The 23,305-nt window shown below is 43.6% G+C and overlaps 1 protein-coding gene across 1 annotated transcript in view; it reads left to right on the top strand.

Annotated features, from left to right (window-relative positions):
- COL5A3 (collagen type V alpha 3 chain) overlaps window positions 1-23,305 on the top strand; it is a 598,884-nt gene that overhangs the window by 424,675 nt on the left and 150,904 nt on the right. Inside the window, exons 32-38 of the mRNA XM_078650321.1 lie at window positions 4,298-4,351; window positions 5,371-5,415; window positions 7,538-7,591; window positions 9,989-10,033; window positions 11,661-11,714; window positions 15,684-15,737; window positions 18,026-18,079. Coding sequence (XP_078506447.1) covers window positions 4,298-4,351; window positions 5,371-5,415; window positions 7,538-7,591; window positions 9,989-10,033; window positions 11,661-11,714; window positions 15,684-15,737; window positions 18,026-18,079 — 360 coding nt within the window. The remainder of the gene's footprint in view (window positions 1-4,297; window positions 4,352-5,370; window positions 5,416-7,537; window positions 7,592-9,988; window positions 10,034-11,660; window positions 11,715-15,683; window positions 15,738-18,025; window positions 18,080-23,305) is intronic.

The raw sequence follows: 23,305 nt of genomic DNA, 5'->3' as shown, positions 1-23,305 counted from the left end.
GACAATTTGCAAGTAGCAGGAACCTCTGCTGGAAGTTTCCCAGCCTGTGAAATACTATCTTTCAGATCCCATTAAGTAAAAACTATACACCAAAGGGCCTTCTTCAATATGGGCCTCCTAGAGCAAGAACTTCCTTTGTGAATGCCATTAGACCTTTTATAGAATCCAGTATAGATGCGTCTGATTATACCATATCCGGAGACTTCAACTATCATCTAGAAAAACAGACGGATCAGGATACAGCCTCACTAGTCGATATGATTGCCCGCTTTTCCCTGACACAGATCATCAGGCATGATACTCATATCGCAGGGCACACCCTAGATGGTATTTTTATGTCAAATCCATCTCTTAAAGTTTCAGGAGTGTTTTCCGTCCCATGGTCAGACCATAAAGGCATAATGTTTACACTAAGTACAGATCAGCACATTCCAAGATCTTCAAACCCATCAGTCTCAGTAAATTTCCCGGACTGGGCTAACATCATTCCCCTCACTCTACAAGTGGCCCTACTCCGCACAAAGCCAGACCTCACCACCGACACTAACACTGCTGTTCATAGGCTTTCCACTTGTATCAAAACAGCAGTAGATCTTTTAGCCCCAATGAAGAGCTTCCTCTCCAGGTGGAAAAATCCATCAGCGCCATGGTTCTCAGATAAGCTTAGAGTACAAAAACAAACCTTTAGAAGGGCTGAAAGACAACGTAGAGCAAAATACGACCGCCATAGAAATATTGAGGTATGCACAATCTTTGGCAGACTGTAAGAAACTGATATTGAAAGAGAAAAGCAAATACTTCTCATAAAAAATCCGTCAGGTAAGAAATTCTAGTAAGGAGCTTTTCTTTACAGTTAAAAGATTAGCTAAATTATCTGAGACACCTAGGATGGAAACCTGTGCTGAATTCTGCAACACGCTGGGACACTCGTTCAGAGACAAAGTGTATCGATCCTTCAGGGACAGCGTGGATTCAGTCCCTGAGACCACTACAGCAGTTACAGATGCTATTATTTCCAATTCACCTTTCTCCTTTTCCCCACCTACATTAGAATAGATCATTCAGGTAGTAGAAACACCTAATTCAGGGGCCCCTGTGGACCCCTGCCCTCCCAAAATACTGCACCTATTTCCTGAAATACTAAGCGAAAAATTAGATGTAGTATTCAATGGGATAATTCAGCCAGGCATTTTCCCAGATGCCTGGAAAATAGCTTCAATCCTCCCCCTCTTAAAAAAACAAACCTTGACCCCACTGATCCCAGCAGCTATCGACCCATCTCCAGACTACCATTTCTGGCCAAGGTGCTGGAGAAAATAGTAAATGCACAACTCACTGCATTTATTACCTCCAGGGACCTTCTAGATCCTTCACAGTATGGGTTCCGTTGGGGGCATGGAACTGAGACAGCACTGGTCATGGCTGTAGAAGAACTGAGAGCAATACTGGACATGGGGGCAAGGCTACCTTGATTCTGGTAAATTGATTGGCGGCCTTTGACACTGTGAATCACAAAATATTAGCAAGCAGGAGATCAGAGACACCACCCTTATGCTGCTGACATCTTTGCTTGCCAATAGGACCTTTTCAATAGAATCCAGAGCCTTTTCCTCCAAGTGTGATGTGCCACAGGGCTCATCCTTGAGCCCCACACTCTTCAATGTATATGTGGCCCCACTGTCCTCTATCATTAGGCAGTTTGGGTTCTCAGCGGTCTCTTATGGTGATGACACCCAGTTAATGGTGTCAGTCTCAAGCAACATTGAGGAGACAGATGACCGTTTCAACGACTGCGTGACACAGGTAAACCTATGGATGCAGTTCAACTGCCTAAAACTTAACGGCGGAAAGACGGAGGTCTTGCTATTCGGCTCTGATTCATCCTTCTGGTCACCTAGATGGTGGCCGCCAGCCTGGGTGACTGCCCAGTGCCAAGGTAAAAAATGTAGGATATATCTTTGACGATAAGCTGACTTTCAAGAATCAGATCAATACCCTCTCCTCAACCATTTGGTTCATCCTAAAAATGATCAGGAAAACCCGTCCTTTCATCCCATCCGATTCCCTAAAAACACTGGTTACAGCATTAGCCTTGTCCAGGTTGGACTATGGCAGAGCCCTGTACATGGGGATCCAATCTCAGCATCTAAATAGGTTACAGCGGCTTCAAAACATGGCAGCCAGATTGGAGTTGGATATCCCTAGGTTACCGCCAGTCTCCCACAGTTTAAGAACCCTTTTCTGGCTCCCAGAGGACAGGAGGATTACATTTACATTCCACTGCCTAGCCTTCAAGGCACTGCATGGCGCCGGGCCTCAATTCCTGAGGACTCATTTGAAATGGCATGCTCCGTCTAGATTTCTAAGATCCGCACACAGCAAACTCCTGCAAACACCCAGGTTCAAGAAAGCACGCTGGGGTGGAAGAAGCTTTCTGTTAGGGACAGCAACAATTTGGAACTTATTACTGGTCACCATAAAGAGCAGCCCTACGCTGCTATGCTTCAGAAAGGCGCTAAAAACTTGGCTCTTTTCCAACTAACATGATATTTACACCTTACTGGCAACCTTACTTGGCCCACCTGTCTGTAGCGCCAAGATGCCCTTGGGCATTCGTTCGCTTTATAAATGTATAAATCAAATCAAATCTTAGTTCCAGTTTCTTCTACGTGTAACCTGAACATTATTCTAGAGCAAGCACTTATTTCCCTTATTGCACAAGTCAACAAAGTTGATTATGTCTAAATACATAGAAAGGTCTTTCCTTGCCTAAATTAATCAGTCTGACAGTAATTCTTTTCAGTCCAATATTCTCACTCGTGTGGCACCTTCTATCTATATACATTTTTAGCTGTGTATTTTTTATTCCTATTGTCATTATTTTTTCTTGCTTTTTTGCAATGCACCCCAGTATTCTTTATTGCACTTTATTGTCCTAGCACTAGATGTAAGCCCTTATTTAGAGCTTGGCAGATGGGATATTACTTCCAAACGTGAGGATTAATCTACAATATATGTTCAATAGGCTATAACACACTTGTAATACGGTAGAAGGGACAGCCACCATGCTTGTGATGGAGTATTTGTCTGCCAAGCACTCGACAAGCCCATTAATATTTCCAGCATCAATTCCTATTGGAGCCCTTGACACACATCTTCTCCTTCTATAAGAATAAACTTCTCTGTATCACTGCTCTGCACCTGGCTACCAAAGACCATTATTCAGATCTTGCCAAGGATTACTCTATTGGAGCATTCAATTACTACCCTCTGTAGAATTGTCTTCTGTGACATTACTTGCATTTCCAAATATTTAGGCCCTCACAACTGCCCTGGTGGATCTGTGTCATGACGGAAGAATGCCATAAGGACTAATTACCTTCTGATTAGTCCATAACCTTGAATAACCAGTAAGGATATTTATAAATTCATCGTCTATCACAACATAACATACTACATTGAAAACATTCTCTAGGAACCGAGGGGCATATTACCAAGCAATAGCGATAATTATCGCTATTGCTTGGTTAGAGACAAAATTTTACAGCTGAGCTGCGGTGATTTTTACCGCAGATAAACCTTGGTATTACCAAGGTTTATCGCAAATGCGCTAAAAAACGGCCGCAATGCATGAATATCGCTGAAAAGTCAGCGATATTCATGCATTACCGAGCTAATGCTCTTAGCCATGTTATCCACCTCCCATTGGATAACATGGCTAAGAACTGCTCAGGGCAGGTGTTAGCTAAAAGCGTGAATATCTCCAAAAGTTGGTAATAGGAGATAGCGATGTTAGCGACTGTTTCCAGTCACTAACATCTTGGCACGCCCACTTTGCATGTCATTAGTGATAAATATCACTGACATGCAAAGTGGGGCCCAAGATGGTCGCTATCTCCTACTAGCTGTCGCTAACTGGTGTTAGCGACAGCTAGGTAATAGGGAGATCATTTTATCTCCGCTTTCTTGGCTTTTACAGCCAAAAAAGCGGAGATAAACCCCCTTGATAATATGCTCCCTAATATTTTCAACCCCTGCTCTTGAATGTACCTCAAGACAACACTTACTCCTATTTGAACACTTTTTTTTTTACCCCAGTTCAATTTTGGGACCCTTGTTGCTCCTCTTTATCCAGCTCTAACCCATAGTCCCTGCTCCTCATGCCTCACTCCACACTCAAGTTCTGGTTATACGATTTTGACACCTAGAGATATTTTCAATTTACATGACTTGAAGCGTATGATCAACATCTGATTATCTCTGTTGTTTACCAATAAGCATGTTTTTTTTATTCCAGGGCTCCACCGGTTTTGCAGGAACGCTTGGGTTGATGGGAGAAAAAGGCAAACGGGTGAGTGATAAACATCCTAGTTCAAGGTATGCCACTTACCTCGACAAAGTCTTGACAGGAAGGCAGGTTGGCTTGAGAGACGATCAAAGACACTAAAGCTTTTTCCTTCAAGCACAAGGTTGAAAAATGTTCATAGTTGTTCTGAATGAAGAAAGCAAGCAAAAATATTGGAGGCAAGTCAAAAGTGAGAGAGAAGGAAGTTTCCAAGTGAGTGCCCTGTGAGGCACAGTGAACAAGGGCATAGCTTGGTCAGTTAGATTTGGCGGGGGAAGGGGGGTATGAGCTTCAGATTTTCCAACTATCACGCTGGCATATAATTGTAAAATACATTATAAAACAAGCAGGGCCATTGAAGGGGCTTCAGGGGTATTGCAAAGGGAGAGGAATGCAGATTGGAAGTAGTACTAAGTGAAAAAAACTAAATTTTTGGTCAAATAACCAACCATTTTTAATTTTCAAACAGATGGAGAGAGTGTGTGTGGTTTTGGCTATGTTTTCCAAAACTTACAGGTGAAATCCGACAGACACTTCACCATACCCAACTGAAAGCACCAGAACCCGACTATACATCACAAAATAAATTTATTAGGGCGGTGTAACACCCCCGAACACCCCCCTGAAGCTACGCCTGACAGTGAAACAATATTAAGGTGATAAAGGCTTAAAACCTCAGAGTCTCGGGCAGGCCATCCAGGCCAATACTGCTACAGCTTTAGAGTGAGGCTAAATTACCTCATTCCTCACTATCCATGCTGATGTGCTTTTGCTCTGCACTCTGAACCTCAGTGACTGACAGCCCAGTCATATCAACAACTCTTGTCACTTGCCCTTGAAGTCTGGAAACACATACAGCAAGCCACGAGGGTTGTGGGATTCATAAGCACCCACATACCTTCAGCACATACTGCCTTCAACACTACCCTGCATGTCTCATGTGAAAGCCCTTCTTCCACTGCTTCTGATTAAATACATTCAGGCATTATCTAACAACAGACTCTTCTGATCACTCTCTTGTGTAGGGTCGAGCAGGACAGCCTGGAATCGCTGGACTACGAGGGCCTTCGGTAAGTGTTATGGGATCGACACTGGTTCGACCTGGGTGCTTTTCAGATTGTTGTAGTGTTTGTTAGATTACAAATATTGTATCTCTATTCTATTGGATTTAATAAAGATTTGGAATTCGGTTTATTCAGTGTCTTGATATTTGTCTGGTAGAGAACAGTTATATATTTTTATCAATTGTACACATATATTTCTGTCGCAGAATACTATGTTGTAGAAGCAATCAAAAAGACCAATGAAGAGAATAAATATATTCAACGTATTGTATATGTTTTGAGTAACTGTCTGTAAAACAAAGGATGAAATAGTGATTTATTGTTGTATTCAGTGCTTCTGCAGGTCACACTCATGATAAAAACCTCTTGTTTGTATACATGAATAGTTCATTCAAACATAGACTGTACAGCAAGTAACATGATACTTTAGTAAAGTCCAGCTAAAGGCTAGAGATCATCACAGTCTGTGTCTCCCTCTATCTATGTGTACATGTTTCAACCTTCAAATCAGTTTCCAGGTCATCATCACGATGGGATGCATGAAAAGCTTCTGAGCTCCAACTTGTGTCGGTAGGATGGCTGTCAGTGTCTGACACACAAAAAGTGAACGATCCTTTTGATAGAAAACGTATAATACGTGCAATAGAGACTCACAACAGATTCACAATTCCTTCATTGACTTGATTCGTGCCCTCTCAGACCATCAGGTCAGTTAGTTCATATACATTGAATTAATTATCCAACCATTGTAAATCTGGCAGTGGAGAGTTATAAAACAACTATTACATGTTACTGTGGTCACACTTACAGTATAGCAGGACCGTCTCTTTCAAAGGGCGTCTTAATGTTCATTAAATGGTGATGCAGTTCCAGCATCTGTTCCTTGATTAGTATTCTGATATAATACCCAAAGAAAAAAACCTTCCTAGAGAAATAATGCAGTTTGATATTCACATGCACAGGCTTTCAGACACCCTTTGTCGTCATAGAGCTAGATTTAAGAATATGGCGCTTATGCAGTCCACATTGTGTTACTTAGCCCATCGCATAGCATTTAGAATGATCCTACTGGACGCAAAATAAATCAACAAAAGCGGGCATCCCTCCATCTATCTTAATGCAGATAGAGCAGATATATAACTTCAGTATTAGTCGGTTCCTCGGGAGTGGGAATAGTGACCAGGAAGGGGTGTGAGAGACACCTTGAAATCATCATCTGATGATTTGCTAATTATTAGTGATAGCATAGGTCATGATGGTTCATTACCGTGCTAGTCCCTTATTAGAGCCACCCATAAGAAATCTATAAACACGTAAACATATCTCCCTTATTAATTGCTATGGACACTGACCACCTCTCCTTGTATTTCCTTTTATTCTTAACAAAGAATAAAGACAATGCTTATGCCACCTACAAGTCTTTGAGATTCTCAATATGGCTACCACACCACTGTAAGATAACAGTTTATTTGCGTTCAAGGATCAGGGGTGGACTGGCTTATAGGGCAATCAGGCAGTGTCTGATGAACAGGTCTGACAAGTCGGTGTGTGGGCTTTTTTTAATACTGTTTGTGGGCCTCATTCATGGTCTGCTGGGCTGGTTTATCGTGTTGATTTCCCTGATATTAAAACAAACATTGCCTGCGGCAAGCTCAAATTCGTTCAGTCTTCCTTACCTTGTGAAACACTTACATAGCGTGACTTTCCAATTTCAAAGCTGCCTCAATTTATAAGCATGAGCCACTTTTCTAGCTATCTAGTTAACTAATAAGGGCCACTTTCATTTTGATGTCAGGGCCCATTTTCTGTCCCAGTCCGACCCTGCTAAGGACTGAAACGTGGGGACATAGATGTCCTACATAAGATACACATCACGCTCCTTGGCCACAACTAGCCAGTCTCGCTACATTCCGCTCACTGTCTGTGGTGTCACCGGATGAGAGAGCTGTTCCCCTTGATGACACAAGTAGTTTAAAGAACTTATTACCAGTAGGTTGACTTAAAACACACCTGTGGATTGTTTTTCTTCAGTGCTGCAAGGGACCCACTTTTCCATTCATAAAGTGGAAGTCCAAAATGAGAGGCTGTATGTTCATGACATTAACTAGTTTGTGTTTCTTTTCTACAGGGTCCACGGGGAGAACGAGGGCAGCGGGGGCCAACCGGCAAATCCGGACCAAAGGTAAGCAAAACTTCATATAAATCTGAAAAGAAGGTATCTTTTGACATTCATATGTAATCAGGTCGAGGTTTTATCACTCCCAAAATGGCTGAGGACCTTTCAAAGTACCAAGATATTATTTGTTCATGGAATTTCAGTAGGAGTATCAATTGTTAGACCAGCTGAGCTCACAAAGTCTTGTGATGTTGGCCGAATTGGACTTGATTATGAGTTGCCTTTAACTCAGTGGGGAGATACATGGGCTTGAATTGGTGATTCCAGATGGTGTCTTCCTGTGAGATTACCACATTTATGAGCTTTAGTCCTCAGAATGGAGAATAACAGGTGGACCTGGGATTGTGGGTTAAAACTTGCATGTCTTCCACAGGACTATTCTGCTCATATTTTACCACCTGCGCTAGCACACAGACCGGGTCACAGGGGGATGCTGTTAAAGGGCTCGGAAGGGGGAGCGGGCCGCACAGCTGAGGCTAGGACCTGATGAGTGCTACATAGTCTGGTGGTTTTACTCGATGCATAAAGACCATGTACTCATACAACTGGTAATTTCAGGCATGGGAACTCTAGGCCACTTGTGCGCATGCCAGTCTTCGACTCAAGCAGAGTCAGGGCAACACAACATCAAGATTACACAGAGGCCGACAGATTTCCCCAAGTTTATTAGCAAATATGGCTTCTCTGTACATGTGCTGATCAGGCAATAATGCTGTGCTGTGCTCGGCTTGCTGAAACTTCCGAGAATATTTCTTAAGTGGGTTGTTCGTGTTTTAAAAAAAAAAGAAATTCACTCCATTCTGTTGCAGAAGGTTTTACTTATTCCCTTACGTAATCCTTAGCAGTTTTTACACAAACATCCTAACAACATTTAAAAGGAATGCTTGAAAATATAATTCTTCATAGGCTTTTTCAGATGTTGAAGTGTTGTCGAAATAATTGTGAACTCATGGAAAAATTGTGCTTTCATGATACATAATTCTGAACACATTTCAATGACGGGGACTTTTTAAACACTCATGTTTACGATTAAAAAAAGATGATCATCATGTTTTAAATAGTTTGTGTATTTTTTTAATCCTAATATTTTTTTACTACGTTTTAGAGTTCACATGATAACTGCAAATTAGCACCTAGATACAGAGGGCACATCACCACTAATTGTACTCCTGCTTTTTCTCTTTCCTGTTTTCTTGTGCAAGGCACTCCATGATTATCCCTGATTTATAAATGGATGGCCATATTTTATCTGCCTCTTTGCACGGGGAGCTACCCTGCATCCATCATGGGTCTTTGTAAAGTCATGAAGTGTTGATTGCACGATTTCTGCTGGAATGTTCTTCCATGTTCTTCCTAATCTTTCCTATAAAAAGGAAGTGTTTCCTAATGGTCTTTAGGAGCCCATTCCATAACTATATTTCATCGTCTAGCTTTAGAATAGCACTTCCCTATTGCAACCTTTTCTTCCAATGTAGGCATTTAATGAATTCATAGTGTCCCCTTCACTGTCACATTGGACAACTTATACGTGTCTAGTTTCTCTAGCCTCTTCTCAGAACTCTGAACAGATACCTCCTCTTTATAAATCACCCATGCTGGCAGAATTAATACACTGGGTGCTTTTACCCAGATACCATTCAGTGCCCATATAATGAATGGTGCAGTGTTCTTACTTTGTTGAATAAGTCTTGACTTTCACACCAGTGGGTATTGCATACTTGTACTTTTCACATTAGTGCTACCAAGCACTGTGATGTGATCAAGAAGCCAGGTGGTTTGGCAAACTAGACTTGGGGTACATTTTCACTCCACAGCAAGTGAAAGTGTATTCCAGCAAAAATCGACAAAAAACTCTGATATCATTGGTCTTCGTGCAAGTTATCGAAAGTCATGAAAGGGCTGCTCTGATTGCCTACCCTTAGCACATGACCACAACCTCATTGGTTAAAAGGGAGGCCACTCAGATTTCTGAAACAACAATCATTTAATTGGCAACACTTTAAACCAACCAAAATATGTTCCAGTATAAGAACCATTCTGAATGGCTGCAGGGAGGCACGCGTACCTCCTCGGACTGCATTAGGTGTCCAGGAAGTGGTGGGAACCCCAAAAGCACACATTGTCCTTTGTTTGGTCAGATATTTGCCCATATTTCCTAGTCATCATGGAAATTGGTTTTTGACAAATTTTCAACTACATTTTACTGTGCCGGTAGTCTAAAAAAGGGAGATTTCACGTGTTTCATTTTGTTGGCAAAACTATTCACCCACACTAGGGAGGGCTCTAATGCTCTGATGATGGTAGATATGATTAGGTAATGGTGTTGATGTGCTGTCTTGTTAACCCCACCTAATCTCAAGTGCTTGTATTTCTTGATCACAGACCCTCTTGTTTGTTTTCTAGGGAGATTCAGGCAATGATGGGGTGCCTGGTGTCGGAGGGGAAAAGGTAAGTGTTTTGGAACAGTCCCCCTCATTCTCAGCCTAACAGTAATTTGGTTGCCCCTGTACAATGATTATATATTCACAACAATGAAGAGAAAACTCAGTGTGTAATAGACAACAGACTGTGCTACCACCTTTGTGATGTATACCATTCCAGCCTCTCTCCCGTGCACAATGACTAGCTTTTGTTCATCTTCAGTTGGTTTGATACAACCAGCTCACATGTGTGCAAAGGCTGTATAACATTTGGCTTGACAGGGCCACCCTCTAACATAAGGGGCCTAAGGTATGAAAAAATCAGACTAATGAATTAACTAAGGATTCAGTAAAATAAAGATTTAAAAGTTTTAGGAGGTGAGTTGTGCACTAGATCTACACACATTATTATGCGTAGAATCTCAAAATGTTGTTTAAGTGGTCTGATTGGTAATAAGTGTGTTCCTATCCACCTTTTTGTGCCAGCCCAAGCCAGTAAAAGCCCCTGTTAGCCCCATCCTATTTTGGGCAAAGTTAACTTTGCTTCCTGAGTCTGAACAATCTTCTATCTGCCAATAACCGCCAAATCCTTGTGATCTATCACTACCCCCTTTCCGACATTCTTTAATCCAGAGATAAGCACTTCCGCTCTAAAACAGCTTTCATGTTTAGAACTGACCTCCAGGGGGGGCTATTGATTTTTCACATAAAACTTCAGGCGACATACAAAATGCACAATCCACCAACAACTACCTGAGGGAACTAGGATATTCTAATCTGTACTTATTTATCATTTGTCTATTGAGAGATGGGGCATTAAAAGTTGCAAAAACAAATGTCACACAATTGTTTTGTCTTGTATGATTCATGATGGGCAAATTTTGAAAAGGTGAAATGAACTAAGAGAAAAAGGGCAGTTGAAAGATGGTTGTGCTGCCTCTCAGGGTTGTGAATGGGTCACTGCCAATTAGAAATCCAGGCACGGCATTACCCCCCTGCAGAAAGCTCCACCCCATGGGTGGGAGTTAAGGAGATGGGGAATCACCAATGTCTGCTTCCTGAGAAGAAGCTGTTACACTGCTTACCCCTGTTGCTAAGGACTGTGGGTAGCCCTAAGATGTAGCGGGTAAAAGAATGCGGATAAGTAGACATTGCCCCAGTTTCCTCCAGCTAGTCCTACCGTTCCTGAGAGGGACATTTGACTCCTGGGAATCTTCCACTCTCTGAAGATTAACTTCTTATCTGGTGAAGATGGGAACTTCAGTCACCTTCTAACATTGATATAATGTCCTGACTTCCCTGGTGAGGTTTAATAGTCTGCCAACGCCAACCGACAGTCTGTACATTTCCAAACATGGTAAACTTTGCATTGATCAAGCCACTCCATATGGTTATGTTCATAGATTAGGTTCAAAATGGGACCATGATGCAAAATGTCAAATGCACTTAACCCTTGAATATCACATTATTCTGTAAGTAGTCAAATTCGCAAAAATGGGTTGATTGATGCAGGACATCAAAAACAGGCAAAGTTCTTGTGCTTCCTAAGAAGCAGCTGACTGAAGTTGGAAGAAACCAAGCTGTTTAGAATATTGAGAGTTGCATTTTTAGCACTGCACTTAAATGTTGTTTTTCTTTTTTCCGAAATGGTGTAGGGCCCTCAAGGACCTCAAGGGCCTAACGGATTTCCAGGAACCAAGGGACCACCTGTGAGTAAATCATGCGACCGAGGGTGATGCAAAGTGAAATGTTGAGATATTTTTTCCATGGGTCACTATGTAAGGCGCATGCACATTCATTTCAACTCTTGAAAAGGGACATAGGGGCTTGTAGCAAAATGTTTGAGACACCCTACTCCCATCTTGTAGCATTCTGTCAGAGGAAGTTACTTTAGAGAGAGTTCCCATTCCTGAACGAGACAGCCATCTCTTTCTTATACATATAATCAAGAAATTACTGAACTGTAATTTAGAATTTACGGTCTACTGTCTGGAATGTCCCTGCCCCAAAAGGTACATTGGGAGCACAATACACCCTGCCAAGAAGAAAGTACTTGAACACATGTGGGCAATCGTGAATAAAGATCTGAGCTGTCCGGTCGGCCGTCATTTTGAACTAGTACATAACAGTAATCATGACCTACTCAAATTCTTTTGTATTGACCAAATACAGAAAGAAGAGAGAGGTGAACCACAAAAACTGCGGATTTTAGAATCTAAGTACATTATTCAGCTACACACTAAAGTCCCATATGGCTGAATAATGAGGAAGAAATGTGGGTCCATTTAGGCCAATGACTGATATTGATGGAGAATATTCATTTTCAGTTTTATTAGTGCTAGCTGCAACTGCTGATTAATAGGGGCACAGAGAGGGCCCTAGTTTGAGATAGGTTGCCCATTCAGGGCTTCATTGCAGTGAATCGATATATGAAATTGAGCAAGGTGGGGGGTTCATTTGAATGAGTGCCAAAAGCGGCTTGTTTATTTAGGATTTAACTTCATTATGAGATGTTTTAGTGATGAAATAGAAAGCCTCAGGATGAACATGTATGACTTTGGAATAAATTATTAACTTTCCTTGTTATTTTCCTTCAGCCATTTCCTTTCCCCTGCCCAGTGCTCATAAGAAACCATCATAGTGACACTCTTGATTGTACAATTGTAGAGAATTAATTTTCTAGTGATATAACAGTATATTAATACAGGCTAGCACTTGTTAATTCAAAATACATTGATGTGTGGAGTTGGCAAATGCGTAAAAAGATCCTTTTCACACACGCCTCGTCACGTCAATCTTCTTCCACCATTCAGGAAGAAAGCATAGTCAATGTCAGTGTCGATTTTATTCTTTTAGTTGATAAAACCGTTACAATTTATGATCAAACAATATTTAAATCACAACTGCTTTCCAAGTACAAAAGTTACTGAAATAAAAAGCAACAATGTTTTGCTTTCTTGTTAAAAGTTACTAAAACCTAAAATCCTATCCGTAACATAAAAAGGGAGTAGGGATGCAGATAAAAACCGATAGCTGAGTAGTTAAATGGCAGAATGTGAAGTATTGATGTCCTCTTGGACTAAAGAGTTAACAAATGAGGTTAGGGCGGGGAGAAAGAAATGTGTCATGTGATGCATGCAATGACTTAACTCATGGCTATCCCCTGATCCCTGTGACTGAGGGTTGCAGAATTGTAACCAACAGCCGTGTCTCAATTTGTCTTCTCAGTAATTGGGTTCAGAGTGCTTAGATGGAGTCGAGGCAAAATGAGAGAGGTGCTTCACATGGTGCATACAATTACCTCACTTGGGCTATCCCCTGAGAGATGAGGCCGAAAACGACGGAAGAATTTGCATTCTGCCTCTTCCAATAATAACGACATGGAGCTTCATATAGCTCAGGAGTTTATAACTCCTTACCGCACCGAGATCTCATTTCAGAGTTTCTCAGTAGTGGAGATGAAGGAGCTAGATAGAGTTCATTGGTGGAGACCCCTTAGTGCATCATGTTCTCCTTTCCAGCTTCTGTCGTCCATTGTTGGGTCTTAGGTGAGGATGACGGCAGGGGTGCCTCATGCAGAACTTGAACTAGGAGAACCTTGCCACACCAGTTCCCGCTTCAGGATTTCTGCATGTAATAGTCCGTTGTTAGTTTTTGGGTAAAAGTGACAAGCTGAGGATCCGCAGGTCGGAGGCGAATTTGAGCTCTGAGTCCCTTAACAAATATACCACACCTCGATAGAGTTCTTAAGTCACTTTGGGAGAAACACAGCGACGTGGCCTCCATCAGGTCAATTGGTTTCAGCAGGGACCTCCAGGTGGCATCAAGCTTAGGACAGCAGCACATATTGCGCAACCATAATTCATGGTAATAGTTGCAGAGTCTAAAGGACTCCATCCTTACCCAGATTAAAGTTGGCTACTTGTAGACCTAACAGGCACGTGAATAAAATATATCTCCACGACCGTCTATTAATGGCCTCCAAGAGGTATGGTTGTGGCTTCCCTGATAAGTAAGAGTTGTTCAAAGTGACAGGATGCCAGAAGACTTTAAGGAGTGAATGTCCGACAAGTACGAGGTTATTTGCAGCTGCCTGTTGATATCCCTTTTCCATGCCGTGTAAGGGATGGCATATGACGTTAACGCTGATCCTTCAATTTGAAGAGAGGTAATTGCATTTTGTACTAGCCTGGCCAGCGGTTCCCAGGGCTCTCAAATGTGTCTTTCAGGCAAGCCCTGAGTGAGCTGGCTGGTGCTTTCTGGACCCTGATGTAGTATTTCCAGGTATCAGCCTCACAGGTTGGAGCTAGTCTTGACAGGCCAAGTTCCAGACGGAGTCTGGCCTTCTGAATGTGTATAGGCATTTCGAATAGGCAGTACATTGTGCATGGTCTAAACTAGCACAGTCGATGTACCCACCAGTAAGTGCTGCAAGTTTAAAAAGTAAAAGAGCACGTTTATTTTGGATTTGAATTTTGGGATTAGAAATTGCAAAAGTTCCCTGTTGAAAAGGTTAGAAAAAATAGATGGTGCGTACGTAATAGTAGTTTCACTTAGATGAAGCTATCTTACGCTAGGGTTGCTTATCACACATAGCCTGTTTTTTTCCGTATACTTTCCTTACATTACTGGTAAATGCAATATTTGTGTCAACAGAGTGGAAAGAAAAGACAGGTTCGCGTGAGCTGCTCACATCAGACGTCAGACTACTTGAGAAGTTTGTGGTTTGGGCAAATATTCAAAGCATCTTCAAACATTACATGCGCTGTCTCATAGACGAGGACTCTGAGTCACTGTGATCCATTTACTGAAGTACAGGAAGGCGCATCCTGGGAGAAGCAGATCTGAAATCTAGATAGAAATAAATGACATGCTCCCAGGCGCATGCGCACAGAAGGTGCTTGTGCTGAAGTCTTGATTTAATCGTTCCATAAAAGGCTCCTGGGAGCTGAGAGTTGTACTGCAATTTGCAGTCCTCGTTTTCCCTGTAATTGCCAACTCACCACAACACAGGAACCGTTTTTCCACTTATTAGATAGTAAGGAAACTCTGACACCTAACGGCGAAAGAGGGCGCTGCAATCGTTTTGTGGAACTTTTTCAGTGCCTCGCATTGAGCAGTGTGACCAAAAAGGGGGAACAAAGCATTTCGCTGCTTTCTTAGGCGCCCGACCACATCCTCAGTTTGTGATTTTACTTGCAAAAGCCTGCTCTATTAGATTGAAAATAGCGGTTGTATATACTTTAACTTCTTGCCGCTCAGGGTTTAAAATTATATTGCGACGGTCTTACTCAAACTTTTGTTTTATCTTTAGACGTTGAATATGTCGGGAAAAGCAACATTCCCTAAAAAAAAGCAACCTCGCAAATAGCAGCATTTGGAACACTGAATGGTTATTTACACCCAAGAAAACAAAACACTTTACAATCTTATAGCGAGAGATAAAGCATAATAGGAAGCAGCATAGTGTGCACTAGAAAGAAACAAGTCTTATCTTAAACATGTCACAGGAAGATGGGAGTTCTGGTGCTGCTGAAAGTCATGTCTCAGAGAGGCTGTTAATTAAATCATGGTCACTCATTTAGAAATCAGACTATGCTGTCTTCGAGGCAGTAAGACAGGAGAAGTCTTGCCAACAAACCTTTCCATATTAATTTCTGAATTTATGTTTACTTCAGGGACCTGCTGGCAAGGACGGTTTACCTGGACATCCGGGGCAGAGAGGAGAGCCGGTAAGTAGTCTTTCTTGCATTAACTCAACTTTCACTCATTCATGATGAAAGAATGCATGATTTTGTAAAAGCAGAACAATATGACTAGAAATAAATACCAGAGGACCCTGTCCGTTTTTTTGTCAGCCCACATTATTTCCACACATTCTACTTTGCCTCTAACTTTTCCTTCAACTCCTTTACAAGGAATCATCACATTTTGAAAGCCACTGGCCTTAAGATCAGCTTCTGATAAGAATTATCAATTCTTATAATAGCTTTCGTGAAATCAAGAAATGGTCAATTGCTTCTAACACCAATCTCTTCCTATGTGCAATGGGCCCCATCTCACCGCATGCTTTCTGATCTTTTTGACAATCTGCTGAGATCAGGAACACTTCAATGCTGTTTCATCCATTCAGCTGCCCTGAATGTTTTGGCTGGTGTTATTGCAAATTACAACTTTACTAGTATACAGCTTCCATCCTCAATTCCCTAACCTACCTTCATCTCACATTAATGACACATTAATTAAAGATTCAGTTTTTATTGTCAAATTTAGTTAATAAACCTGCACAATGTCTCTAAAATATTCCACTGTGTGTCTGTGGCATCTGAATGAAAAACACATTTGTTAATAGCATTGCACTTTTAACAATGAATAGCTATCTCTTTTGATCAGGTTGTGACAAGGAAAAGAAATTTCCCTTTAGCCATGTTGCTTTTGAAATTCTGCATTTCACTACTAGCAAGTCTCAATTCGTTTTTGGAACATTGGAATGTTGAGAGCTCCATTTAACACAAAAGAGTGCCTCACATCCAATGAAGGCTGGCATAGTTGCGCGGTCCCAGCATGCCATGTTTCTCTTTCTGTTTCTCCCTGTTTAATTTAGAACATTCTACCCTCAGTGGGGGATTTTTTTTAAATAATCTGACAGCCTGTACGACTCGGGCTATACACTTTGTTAAAGGTGTGCACTCTTTCTTTATGCTCGATAGTCTATAATAATGGTTGTCACATGTGGAATGGAATTTATCTCTTAGATAATGGTTGATGTATATGTAAATGTCATGGTACTTATAGAGCACACTGTCACCAGGCGGTGTCACCTATTCAGCTTCCTGGCACTGATACTTATACTGCTGTGGAACCCCTCCTGGCTTTCCCTGTGAAGTGTCCACTTCTGGGCACCCCCAGGGTGAAGCCAGGCATCCTTAGCGCTGGTGTGGAGGCTAAGCAAGCTATTGCCCAGAGTTGCAGCATGGGGCCCGTGATTAGAATAGGCACCGAGACGAGAATTAACAGGTCCGAGGAAATTGAGCCCGAGACCCTGCCGAGGCGGGAATCGAACCCTGGTCCCTGGCCAGAACTCTGCATCAGGGTCTGCCGCTCTAACCATTGAGCCACACTCCTCCACTAATAATAATGATAATCTGATATTGTACTGAAGGAGTATTCCAACTGTGTATATACACTATCGAACAATAGTAAATTTGTATAATGTCGGCAATCTAATAATATCCATAAAACTGTGTTTGGAAAAAAAACTGTGCTCTCTTCCCGTAGAATCTCGCCTGTGCCTTGAGCGTTTACTATCCATTCAGGGCCTTTAACAACTAGTAAAGCCCTTCTCGGCATTGGGCTACGAGACTATAAAATGTTTTTCAGTACTGATAATAAGGATCCCAAAGCTAAGACTGACTTTTTTGCCATCACTTAATGTAACCTTACCTCCTATCGAAAATGCAGCCACAAGATATACTCACCACCAATATGGTTGGCCTATTGCTATCTCAATTGGCATGCCTGGGTGTCATAGTTCTTGAGAGAACCATGTGTCATGGGCATAAGAGAGTGTGCCAAAGAAAAGCGACCAACTGATTCAAACAGTGCTTCCAAAGTGCAGGTTGGTAATGGTATGATTAACATCATTAGGCGTGGGTGCTCGACCATGAAATAAAAACAAGTACGTTTGCTATTTAAAACAAAAATTGCTGGTGATTCAGCCATGAGGAACATTAGCTGAGGTTTATAGCTTCCTGGGCATTAAGCTGCATTAAGCTTCAGTCTATGTGCGCTATATAAATAATAACAGAACACAACATGAGCAGGTTCGAATTGCCACCGGTTACATCTGCACCATGAACAGCAAAACAGAAAACCAGTCGTCTAAAGGGCATAGGGAAAGACTTAAGTGGCGAAAATAGTTAAATGAAGTCAACAATGGGATATGTGCAACTGTTCCGTCCAATATTGTATATCTAGGATTTTGACATCATTGTTAATATGTGTCCTTTTATTTTGACAGGGATTTCAAGGCAAGACCGGTTTGCCTGGACCGACAGGGGTTGTTGGACCTCAGGTGAGTGAAGGAAACTAGTTAGTTGGATCACTAATGTAATCGAGAAGGCTTTCGGGAGGTGCACGAAAGGCCATGGATAAATAGATCCGGCGCTGCTAGTACATGTCTAGAAGGTTTCCTCAGTCCAAGGACAAGGAGAAATATTAAACAAATGAATTAAATTTCCAATGTGTTTATCGATTGTTTACATGACTTTACATTGTTGCATTTCATTAATAATTTTATAATGCACATTTCAATTATTATGAAAAAGATCCATATTTCTGCAATCTACAGTTTTAGTTTGCATATAATACATTCATAAATCAACCAAATTCAAGCATAACTTACCCTTTTGCATCATCAAACTTAAAAAAAAACAAATATTATATTTCGTCAAAAAAGCATTTGTCCAGCAAAATTGAGTGTTGCTAGTTTAATCTCTTATGACCTTTGACCTTATTCCTGATCTTAAAATTGCCCAGGATCCTGGCCCAGATCTCAGAAGGCGGCCTATGTTTCAAATACACTGGGGGCCTATTAACACCTTTAACGCTTTTGACGAGCTCAGCTCGTCATGATGCACAGTGGAGCTGTTCTCATGACGAGCAGAGCTCGTCATACCTGCTGCGGAACGCCCATGCGGGGCTAATTTCCCTCCTGTGCGGGCATTCTAAAGGAGTGGGCAGAGTCGTGACGAGCCCAGCTCGTCATGAGCACAGCTCAACTGTGCAACATGATGAGCTGGGCTCGTCATGAGCACCGCGGTGCCGCACGCGGCCCCTCCCTCTCTGCGCCGCGGGGGAATTAGCCCAGAGTGGAAGGGGTTAACAAGCAGGTTTGTGTAATGTTTGGCACCACCCAACATGGTACATGCACAACGCAAACCTTTAGAGACATTTATGAAGCCACGCAAGGTCACTTGGCATGGCCCTCAGTGGCTCCATAAACCTGGAATAAAGCAACACAGTGCATATTGCTGTGTTGACTTACTCTGCGTGAAGGAGGTGTTCCCATGCAACTCCCATGGTTTTTGACTCATTCCCAGATTTACCAGAACTGGTGAACCTGGAATGTGCCTAAAAGATATGCTTTCCCACAAGAGGCATAAGAAGGAGAATGTCTTTAGTTCTCGTAACTTCCTCTTTCTATTGGTGCTGCATTCTGCTGCACACAAAGTAAGATGAGTATGCCTCTCAGTATTGTTTTGTGCAGGAAGGTCCCCCTTCCTGCACAAAACATTCCTGCATTCAATACAAACACCCTTTCACAAGGTTGTCTGTGTTGGTGCTAGGCTGCCAAAAGGGCGCCAGCACTGGGAAAAGGCAGGAATGTTCTGTATTGCCCTAAATATGGTGCATTCCTGCCCTTGCCCAGTAACACAGTGCAGCAAGGTGACTTGCTGCTTTGCACCGTGTGACAAGTTCATACATCTACCTCCTGGATGTCAGCAGAGCACACTCCCTCTTCACTCATTTATGGTTATCCCCCCCCTCCGAACCCACCCGACAATCCTAATGAGCTTTCCTGTCATTTTAGTGACACCCTTGTCGGGGGGAGGGGGCTTTCACCTCCCCATGCCAGTTTAATCAGCTATATCTAAACAACACAAGGCTAATAATCCTTAGTTCACTAGGGAGATAGCAAAGGTTAGGTAGAAGGTCCGGCAGACTGAACAAATGTGCCATTGCTCCTGCTCTGAACCTGATCGCTTTATTTTTCGTCAAGAGCCCAGCAGCCATAACTCTGTTCTTATTGTACCTAAGACATCTTTTATTTCCAATTCTGAGTCGCATCTGCCCAGGGTTCACTTTCAGGTGGATTTAAAATGCGATGCTCTGCGCGCTACGAATTTCGTTTTATTAATTAAATTGTGTACTTACCTGCAATTATCCATATGCCAGTTTTTAGGTCCCTCCACCATGCCCATGCCCATCCCCCTCCCCGCCTCCCTGCCCCACCGTAACTCCCTCCACGGCCCGCGGCTGAGCTATATTCTGGTCAAAATCCATTGCTTCCATAGAGGCCGAGGCCTTTTTTTCCAAGCGAAACCTTCATTAATTTCTTGACCTTTTTAGCTTCTGTTGGTCAATGGGAGATTTGCTAGAAAGTCATGTTGTTAACCTTTTTCATGTTCTTCATCTGATTGAGATGAGTAACTGCTGCATATATTTTTTGCTAAATCAGCCAGCACGCTGATTGTTTTTTTTTTTTTTTTTGTTTGAATTTGTTTATTGGGTTTTAGGTTGCATTTACATGAACAATACGACATTGATCAATAGAGGTAAACGAGCATTACAAAAATTTAAGTCATAGAGATACAATTGGAGACTTGGATTCTGTTTGGCATTTCCCAGTTCGGGATCATTGTCTGTCGATCGTCCCTATCTGTGTGCTTTGGTAGCATGTATCACGTGGCCTCCCACCATAGCGTATGCCCCCCTCATGGGCGGGACCGTCTCGAAAATATTAGTCTGTCAACTGCACCCGTGGGGGGGTGAACTCGTGCTGTGTCAGGCGCTGTGGGGTCGGTGCTATAGGCGTCGGCTATGTGGGTGTGATTCACAACAACATGTGGCATCGTGGTGTCTCTATGCGTGAAGTCAATCAGTGAATAATATATACGGGTAGCGCTCTGTCTAAATCGAGCTTGCCTTCTTACCCAGGAACTAGGGGGGTGAACCGATTAACTTGGGAGAGGGGTGGAAGTAAGGGAAGGACGAGAGGGGGGGTTTCTAGGTCACCGTGTCCAAGCACAGAAAATATATTCTCAGGTCTTTAGGTATAGGTCTATAGCGAGCGTCGTTGATTTGTGTCTGGGTGTCGGAGGGTCGCTGAGTGTGGTCGCTCACGACAGGTATGTAGAGTCCGTGACATGTTTATGTATGCATGGGGGTCGGTGTTGTCGGTCGTGTCTGGGATTGCGAGGTCGTAGGTGACTCCTGAGGGCGTGTCGCCTGTGTGAAGTTATATAGTAGTTGAGCCCACTCCAGGGATATGGGATGTTTGCGGTGTCCCCGTACCTCCTCCTTCCGGAGTATCTCTTCCTCCGCCTTATCCCATTTATTTACCGCGCCGATCCATGCTGCCTCTGGTGGTCCCGTGGGGGCCCTCCAGTGCATGGCGATACCGCGTTTCGCTAGGAGGATTGCTAGTGATAGGAATCGGCATTGCGTTTTCTCAGTTTTCCGTTTGCGGAAAATTCTGAGTGCGCATGCCTCCCATGTGTTCATGGTGGCAATGGTCGTGACCTCTTCTAGGGTTCGGTGGATCTTGTCCCAGTACCGGCGGAGAGTGGGGCAGTCCCAGAACATGTGTCTGAAGTCTGCCCCCGGGGTTCGACATCGGGGACATTCGAAGTGGGTGTCCGGGAAAAATCGTTGGAGGCGGCCCGGTGTGAGATAGGCCCTATGGAGGACGTTGAATTGTATGTTGCGGAACCTTGCGTTTCTGGAGACTTTTTTGGGAAATTCCAGGGCTGACCTCCATTCCCCGTCATGGACCACTCTGCCGAAGTCTGTCTCCCACTTCTGGCGTAGAGACTGGAGGGACGGGAGGAGTAAAGAGCGCACCGCCCTGTAGAGCCACGTTACTAAGTGTCTCCCCACCCCCATGTGCATGATCGCGTGAATCACTGGATGTGTCGCGGGTTCACCGGCCTCTGGGTTCCAGTGCGTACTGCTGCTATCTAATAATTGCCTATGGAGCAAAAACTGTCCCGGGGGCAGGTCGTATCGGTCCCTCATCTGCTCAAACATCTGTAACTGTCCGTCTTCGAACAGAGATCCGATCTCCGTGACCGCCAGCTCTGTCCAAACCCGAAGCGTGCCCGGGGAATAATACGAATCCCTGCGAGGGAAACCCGCCAATGGCAACAAAGGTGAATACGGTGGCTGTGTTTTGGACATGCGGTGTATACGCATCATGCACGTTCGGGCAACGGACACTTGCAAGGGTCGAGTCCGCAGGGGTTTAGTACCTGGCAACAAAAGTCTGACGATCGCGGCTTGCGAGAGAGGACCAGTAGCTGTGATGGTTTCCCCTGTGTGGCGTCCCGCCGTCCAGTAGGACAGCCACTGGAGCTGGGCCGCTAGAAAGTATGCTTCAAAGGCCGGCGCTCCCAGTCCCCCCTCCGTGGTAGGCAGGTAGAGTGTGGAGAGCGCCACCCGTCTTCGACCCCCTCCCCATATCAGGTCTATCAGGAGAGTGTTCAGTTCTCTGAAGAATGATCGAGGTGGGATCACTGGGAGATTCGCGAAGCTATACAACAGGCGGGTGACCATAATCATTTTTGCCAGGGCCACTCGGCCTATAGGCGCCAGTGGGAGTGTCTTCCAGAAGTTGACCGCTGATCGAAGACCAGCTAGCGTCCTACGATGATTCCCTGTGTATAAGTCCTCCGGGGTGTGGTACAACCGTACTCCCAGGTATCGGGGGCGTCGGCATTCCAGGCGAGTGATTGGGTACCCATTCGAATTTCGAAGGGGGCCATATGGGGGCTCAGCGGGTATATGGAGGATTTCCCCCAGTTTACCCCTAGGCCCGACGCTTTCGCAAACTCCTCCAGCGTCCTCCAGATACACATCAGGTCGCTCGTGGCATCCCTAACATAAATCAGGAGGTCATCTGCGTACAGAGATACGCAGTGCCACGAGTGCGCTAGGGGGATACCCCAGTCTTCACCCTCTCGTCTTAGGCGTATCGCCAGAGGTTCGACCGCCAAGGCGAACAAGAGGGGTGACAACGGGCATCCTTGTCTAGTCCCTCTGTCCACGGTGAATTCCGAGGAGATATAGGTGCCGATCCGGACCCTGGACTTGAGTTGTGTGTACAGGAGCTTGGTGTAAGCGATGAGGTGGGAGCCAAAGTTGTTCTTGGCGATGACGTCGAACAGATATGGCCATAGGAGGGTGTCAAATGCCTTCTCGAGGTCTAGTATGAGGCAAGCTGCATTCGGGAACTGGGCTCGAGTTATGTCTTGGACGTGGAAGAGCCTACGGAGATTTTGGGATGTATTGCGGTTTGGCACGAATCCGTTTTGGTCGGGGTGGACCAATTGGGGCACGACCTGGGCATACCTCGTCGCTAACAGTTTACCTAGGATTTTACAGTCCGAGTTAAGTAATGTGATCTGCCTGTAGGATGATGGGAGCTGGGGGTCCCTGTGTGGTTTTAGGAACGACACTATTAATGATTCTCTGAGGGAACGTGGGAGGACTCCCGCTTTGAGTGCGTCTTCGAACATTG

This window comes from Lissotriton helveticus, chromosome 1_1, assembly GCF_964261635.1.
Source record: "Lissotriton helveticus chromosome 1_1, aLisHel1.1, whole genome shotgun sequence".
Classification (NCBI taxonomy): Eukaryota; Metazoa; Chordata; class Amphibia; order Caudata; family Salamandridae; genus Lissotriton; species Lissotriton helveticus.
This window is presented reverse-complemented; position numbering and strand designations above follow the sequence as displayed.